At 36.4% G+C, this 7531-nt stretch overlaps 1 protein-coding gene across 1 annotated transcript in view; it reads left to right on the top strand.

Moving 5' to 3' along the window:
• LOC144958897 (uncharacterized) overlaps nucleotides 1-7264 on the top strand; it is a 10008-nt gene extending 2744 nt beyond the window's left edge. Inside the window, exons 2-5 of the mRNA XM_078891175.1 lie at nucleotides 129-812; nucleotides 2464-2622; nucleotides 4967-5119; nucleotides 6415-7264. Coding sequence (XP_078747301.1) covers nucleotides 225-812; nucleotides 2464-2622; nucleotides 4967-5119; nucleotides 6415-7125 — 1611 coding nt within the window. The 5' untranslated portion in view covers nucleotides 129-224 and the 3' untranslated portion in view covers nucleotides 7126-7264. The remainder of the gene's footprint in view (nucleotides 1-128; nucleotides 813-2463; nucleotides 2623-4966; nucleotides 5120-6414) is intronic.
• The last annotated feature ends 267 nt before the right edge of the window (nucleotides 7265-7531 follow it).

Here is a 7531-nt window from a genome sequence, read left to right as displayed (position 1 = left end):
ATACTTCGCGTTTAGTAGTGAGATATAGGAAAATGCTGGTGTCCTATTTATTTCGAAAGACTGTTTTGGTGGACACGTTACGGTGCCTTACGCCGTCACTTCATTTTGCTTTCATCATCTTATTTCAGAATACACTCGACCCACTTCTCTACAGACTGAACAGAATCCACGCTAATACAACCACATTTGAAGACGAAAGAAGGGGGTCATTTTAAAAGCTACTTATGTTTACTCTACATCTATTAAAATCGATGCCTCTAGTGCTAATCGCGTTCACTTACAGTCAAAGCAGGAAATGCGAAAAAGAAACAAATGGCGGAAGAGAAAATAATATAATTTGCAGTATAAATAATTTAGGTCAGAGTTCAAAAGATATTTATACGTTTTTAGAAAACGACGTGTCAAACTCTAGAAAAGTGGATGACAGGGTCAAAGGTCATTTAGAACCATTTGGAGAAAGTGGAACCCAAGAGAGGGTTATGGAAATTCAGGGATTTCCTTCTGATCGAAACAAAAACTTTTTTCTCGATTTTGTGCTGCCCTCGACTCCAGTACTTATGAAAGGAGCAGCGCTACGATCGCCAGGTTATCATAAATGGACAGATAAATATTTATCAAGGTTGTCCAGGCTAGAGGAGAACAGAAATATCAAAATTGATGTGGAGAAAGGCAAGAAAGAAAAACGGCAAAGTGGTATGTTGAGAATGAGATTTCACGAGTTCACAAATGTGTACAATACCTCGGATATGTACATGGTCAGTGATGTGATTCCCTGGATGGAACCTCTCACTTTGATGCCGTGCCCACTACAGGTAGGCTTACGCTTTAAGTAGTAGCCTTTCAGAACTGAACCCGAGATTTGGGATTCTTGTTTGGCAGTTATGCGCAGCAGTTTTGTCTTCTCTTCACTAATCTTGAGACCAACTCGCAGAGCTGTTTCTTCCCGGGTCGTGACTTTGTTCTGCATGTCATGTAGGCGGTTTGAGAGGAGGACTAGGTCATCTGCAAATTCAAGGTCTTAATTTTTTTGTTTGAGCATGCCCATCAAATGCCATTGTTGGAGCTCCAATATGATGTCTTTGTCACCCATGGAGTCGGTGTTTATTCCGGTTTCTATAGCGTGAAACGGACAATAGCAATTTATAGCAAAATACTTCCCGCCAAATCAAACAGACTCAGCTCCCCATTCACTCCTGGGTGGACAGGGGGAAGAGGGGGGGGGGTCAGAAAAAAAATCTCGACTGTACACGGGATCGATCTTGGTACTTTTGCGTGCGAAGCGGTTGCTCAACCAACTGAGCTATCGCGACCCTTCTTCTTCTTCTTCTTCTTCTTCTTCTTCTTCTTCTTCTTCTTCTTCTTCTTCTTCTTCTTCTTCTTCTTCTTCTTCTTCTTCTTCTTCTTCTTCATTTTGCAGGGTTGCCACCATAATGAATGCCGCATCTCCATGCATCTCGGCCATAGCGTCACCTTCCTTCAGGCCCAGTTCTTTCATATTTTGTTGTTGTTAAATTGAATTCGTATCACGTTTCCATCAAACTTGTCTTACTGTAATATGTTTTGTTTTATATCACTGTAAAGCGCTTGGATCCTGTGACAACGGGGTAAAGCGCTTTATAAATGCCATCTATTATTATTATTATTATTATTATTATTATTATTATTATTATTATTATTTATTATTATTACTATTATTATTATTATTATTATTATTATTATTATTATTATTATTATTATTATTATTATTATTATTATTATTATTATTATTATTATCATCATATCGTATTTCATTCATTCATTCATTTAATGTGGTCTTTCCTGAGCAAACTCTCCCCATTATTTATTTATTTATTTATTTATTTATTGTGCGTCAATGTGATCTAGTGGTATGACATTTGCCTTCGGATCGGAAAGCCCTGGGTTCGAGCCTCGCTCGGCGCATAGATGAGTCCTTGGAAAAGGCTCTTTACTCACATTCTCTCACCGTACTCAGGTGTAAAATGAGTACCTGGCCGTTAACATCGTTGTTTCTGCCCCCCCCCATCCCCAATGTAATATCGCCTAACAGACGTCATGTCTCGTTCTACATGTTACGTGTTGCTGTAGGTCAGGGAACCATTGTAAAGAGCATTTAGTGGATATTGTACTATATAAAAGCTCAAGTTTTTAAAAAAATCCGGGCTTGTAACCGGCCTCACAAGGTGCTGGATTGCACCTCATAAAGGGCTGGGTTGTTCAACTGATAGAACAATTGACGGTTTGAGCGTTGTTAAGTATTGACCAATGCATCGATTTATTCAACTATTTTTTAAGTTATATATTCATTCATTTATTTATATATTTATTTATTTATTTATTTATTTATTCATTCATTTTTTTCATTCATTTATTTATTTAGTTGTTTATATTTGCCTTTAATTCCATTCATTTATCAAATCATCATAAATTGGCTATAATAATCAGTGTCCACAGATGGCCGCCGTGCCTATAAACAGTGTTGTGTGGTTCAGTAGCGGTGGAACCAGGTCCGTGGTTCACACAGACGATCTAGAGAATATCAATTGTTTGTATAGAGGAAACAAGACGTTGGTAATGATGGACCCGACTAGTGTCAGTACTGGTGTAAGTGCATTCTTGGATTTGACTTACAAATAAAGAATAATAGCCAATAAATGATGATGATGATGATGATGATGATGATGATGATGATGATGATGATGATGATAATAATGATGATAATAATAATAAAAACCAAGAAAAGAAAATTGAGCAATTATGGATTCTATGCGTCTTGGTAAAAAACTCATAACATCCGCCAGCGAATATTACGTTCCAATACACAAAACAGTATGTAACCTTGAATGTTTCCTAGTCTGCTTGATGGAATTCGGTGAGAACTACTCATAACAATGGCTGGCTAAAAACAATAACAAAGAGCTAAGTGACGTCATGTTCGTTCCATCTAAACTTGCAAGGTTGTTCACCAAGTCTGACCCATAGAGCACGCCTGTTTTAACATTAGTGTTAAAGATTCTAAGCTTGGTGTTTGTATGTTGAAAGCTTTCTATATTGGGCGTGCTTTTTTGATTCTAGCAATGATGTCTTCATCAGTTCCACCTGAGACTGAGTGATTGTGCTTCCTGGGTATGTAAATTTTCCGACATCTTATATTGCTGTACCAAAGTCATGCGCACTAGTTTTGTCTTCCTCTTTACTAATCTTGAGACCAACACGTGAGCTGTTTCTTCCCAGGTCGTGACTTTGTTCTGCATGCCCTGTAGGCGGTTTGAGAGGAGGGCTAGGTCATCTGCAAATTCAAGGTCTTCAATTTTGTTTTGAGAATGCCCATTGAATGCCATTGTTGGACTTGCCATAACACATGTTGTCTTTGTCACCCAGTCCAACACCACAAGAAATAGAAGTGGATATAACAAAAAGCCTTGCCTAACGCATGCTGTATTACCAAAATCCTGTGAGGGTCGACCATTAAGGATAATTTAAGCAGGAGAACCCGCCATAAAGTAGTTTTTTTGGCACCCTTTAGTGGAAAATGATACTCCAGATGCTTTCTCTATTCGCTGTCAAACGCTTTCTTAAAGTCTATAAGACATACATATAGAGACGATTGCCACTCAATAGACTGCTCACAAATTAATCTCAGAGTTGCGATTTGGTCTGTGCATGAGCGTCCTTTTCTGAAGCCTGCTTGCTCTTCTCGTAATACTTTGTCCAGAGTATCTTCCATCCTGTCATGTATGATTCTTGTGAGCACTTTGCTTGGTATGGACAAGGTGATTCGTCGCCATTTACCACACTGGGAGAGATCACCATGTTTTGGGTAATATTACTAGCAGGCCCTTCATCCAATCAGCTGGTATTTCCTCAGTTGTCCTGATTAAGTTGAACAGGTGGTGGAGTTGACCGACGATTGTGTTTCCTCCCTCTTTCAAGGCTTCATCAGGGATGTTGTCTGTGCCCAGGGATGTTGTCTGTGCCAGTAGTTTTTCAATTTTTCAGACAGCCAAGAGACCTTCATCTCTATCTTTGTGATTTCACCTGCATTCATATTGAGGGGTTCTCCAAGGTTCAGGTATGGTCTTAGTGCTGGTTGTGGTCTGTTAAGACTTCTGCTACTACAACCTTAACAACACCAACTACTACTACTACTACTACTACTACTACTACTACTACTACTACTACTACTACTACTACTACTACTACTACTACTACTCACATACTACTAACAATACTATACTACTACATCTACTACTATACTACTAACTACTCTACTACTACTACTACTACTACTACTACTACTACTACTACTACTACTATACTACTACTACTAACTACTACTACTACTACTTACTACTATACTACTAACAACTACTACTACTTACTACTACTACTACTACTACTACTACACAAACTATACTACTAACTACTACTACTACTACTACTACTACTATACTACTACTACTCTACACACTAACTATACTACTACTAATACTACTACTACTACTACTACTACTACTACTACTACTACTACTACTATACTACTACTACTACTATCTATACTACTACTACTACTATACTACTACTACTACTACTACTACTACACTACTACTACTACTACTACTACTACTACTACTACTATACTACTACTACTACTACTACTACTACTATACTACTACTACTACTACTACTACTACTACTACTACTACTACTACTACTATACTACTACTATACTACTACTACTACTACTATACTACTCAAACTACTACTACTACTACTTACTACTACTTACTAACTACTTACTACTACTACTACTACTACCTACTACTACTCTATACTACTACTAACTATACTACTACATACTAACTAACTACTATACACTTCTACTACCTGTTTCACCCTGACGGTTATATACCGTTTTGAGGCGGTACAATACATTTTTCTTTTTCAGACAATCATCGACAACATGGACGGAACATACTCTAACCTTGACGTGGAAAAAGTGGATTTGAACCGCTACTCTACACTACGGGGGGCAAGATTCATAACTGCGACCATGCAAGCTGGAGACTGCATGTACATTCCCAAATACTGGATACACCAGGTGTGAATTTCAATTAAGTGTCCAGATAGTTCAGTCCATAGTGCACTCATTTAATTAACACGCAAAGGAACCGAGATCGATCCCGGAGGCAGATTTTTTTCTGACCCCTCCCCCTCCCCTTTTCCACCCAGCAGTGTGTGGGTAGCTGGCTCTGTTAGATCTGGCGGAAAGTACTTTGGAAAGGCACTAAAACACTTTACAAGTGGTCACAAGCTAACAGCAACACAACATACAAGACAAGACGAGGCTTTATTATTATTATTATTATTATTATTATTATTATTATTATTATTATTATTATTATTATTATTATTATTATCATTATTATTATTATTATTATTATTATTATTATTATTATTATTATTATTATTATTATTATTATTATTATTATTATTATTATTATTATTGGTTTGAGAGTATTAATTTCTATTACAGCAATGAGTCAATAAAAAGTTGGGTTATCAGATCTGAGAATAAAACACTTCACCCCTTTGAGATCTAAGAATTAATAATAATTCAATAAATGAAGTTTGCAGGGACATTTTAAATGTCGAATAACCCAAATCAGTGTAATAGAAAAAATAACAAACAAACAAACAAACAAACAAACAAAAAAACAACAAACAAAAAAATCCCAAAAAAAAAAACAAAAACACACACACAAAAAAAAAAAAAACCAAACAAAAACAAACCAAAACAAACAAACAAACAAGGAATACTACTAAAACAAACAAATAATCAAATAATAATAATTTTTTAAAAAAACTTTCTTTTAAAGCAAACAAAATGCGAGTGCAAAATATTGTAATATATATAATATAATATAATGTATAATATTTTCCATGACAACAATGTATGTTATATGATAATATGAGCCCAAAATGTGTCGACATGATCAAATCTAAGACCGTATAGCCTACACATAGAAAATAATAGACGTATCCTTATTTGCAGGTCTGCTAACCAAAATTATTGTGGGTTCGTTTGTTGTCATGGAAATATTCAGAAACACAAAACATTGTCATTGTCCATTACAACAACGTCAAACCAAGCCCATAATTGCATTCGGTTATCAGACCTGCTTGATATGTAGTGCATCTTGAAAATGACACAAAAAATAACAAACAAAAAAAAACAAAATAAAACAATATAAACACACACACACAAACACACGCGCGCGGGCGCACACAAACTATAAACACCCCGTTCCACAATGGCAATATAAACAATTCGATGAATAAAGTTTTGACAATAGTAAACTCACCATTTATTTATATTTTCTGTACTTAAAACAGGTGCGCTCTTTTGGAAGTAATCTGGCGATAAACGTTTGGTTCCACGGCAAGACTACAAACGAAATTCTTAGAAAAGGCCATTGTACCGGAAATGACTTTGTCTGTGATCCGACCTTCACCCTGGCACGCATAACACACCCAGAGCCACCGGTCACTCAAAAGGACCACTTGAAAACTTTGAAACATTTCTTTGAATACTCTTCCTTTCACGGAAAAGCGGCTGTTTTACAAGGATATCCACCGATGACAAAGGCGGAAGAAAAGGTTAACCTAGAAGTATTTATTCACGATTTCATTGAATTCTACTTCGGGATTGGATTCGAACCAAAAAATACAATGGGAGATTTTGAAGAAAACAATCTTAACGATGACAGACAGATAAACTCAGTAAATAGTGCTGAAAAACAAAGTTTAGACAGCAGTGAGGTGAATCAAATTAGTAAAGATGACAATCATAAACGGAAGATTTTAAGAACTGAAGATATCACAAACAATAGAGATGATGACAACGAAGATACTGATAGAGGTGTAAAGGATAATGAAGAGAACGTAGGAGAAAATATTGAAGATAAGTTGATGGAACGTTTTGTAAACAAATTTAGAGATCGCATTCGAGAAATGGACACAGACGATGATGGAATTCTGACGTGGATGGAATTTGAGGAAGGCATTTTAGACATTAATCGGGTTTTCCTAGAAATGAATTATTAACTTGTCTCAGCGCATTATCATTGTTACTCGCCGAGGACTGAGAAATGAAATGATAATAGTATCCAGTAGTAGTTATAATAATGATACTGATAATAATAATAATGATGAAGATAATAATAATAATAATAATAATAATCGCGAAGTCCAAGGTTTGAGAATTTATTTTACCAAGATGAGGGTCATTTAAATCGACTTGCCGCTAGCGCAATGAAGGGCGGGACATGATGATGGTGATGATTGTGGTGGTGTTGGTGGTGCTGCTGCTGGTGACATGGTGGTGGTGGTGGTGCTGAGGATGATGATAATGTTGATCACCACCATCATCATCATCATTATGGAGGAGAAGAGAAAACCAAGGAGTAAGAGAATATTACAGAATCACTGAATCAAGGGAAGCAATCCATGA

Source organism: Berghia stephanieae, chromosome 13, assembly GCF_034508935.2.
Source record: "Berghia stephanieae isolate SIO BIC M18660-M18661 chromosome 13, UCSD_Bste_1.3, whole genome shotgun sequence".
In the NCBI taxonomy this organism is placed as follows: Eukaryota; Metazoa; Mollusca; class Gastropoda; order Nudibranchia; family Aeolidiidae; genus Berghia; species Berghia stephanieae.
Note: the sequence above shows the minus strand (reverse complement) of the source record. Positions and strands in the feature narration are given on the sequence as shown.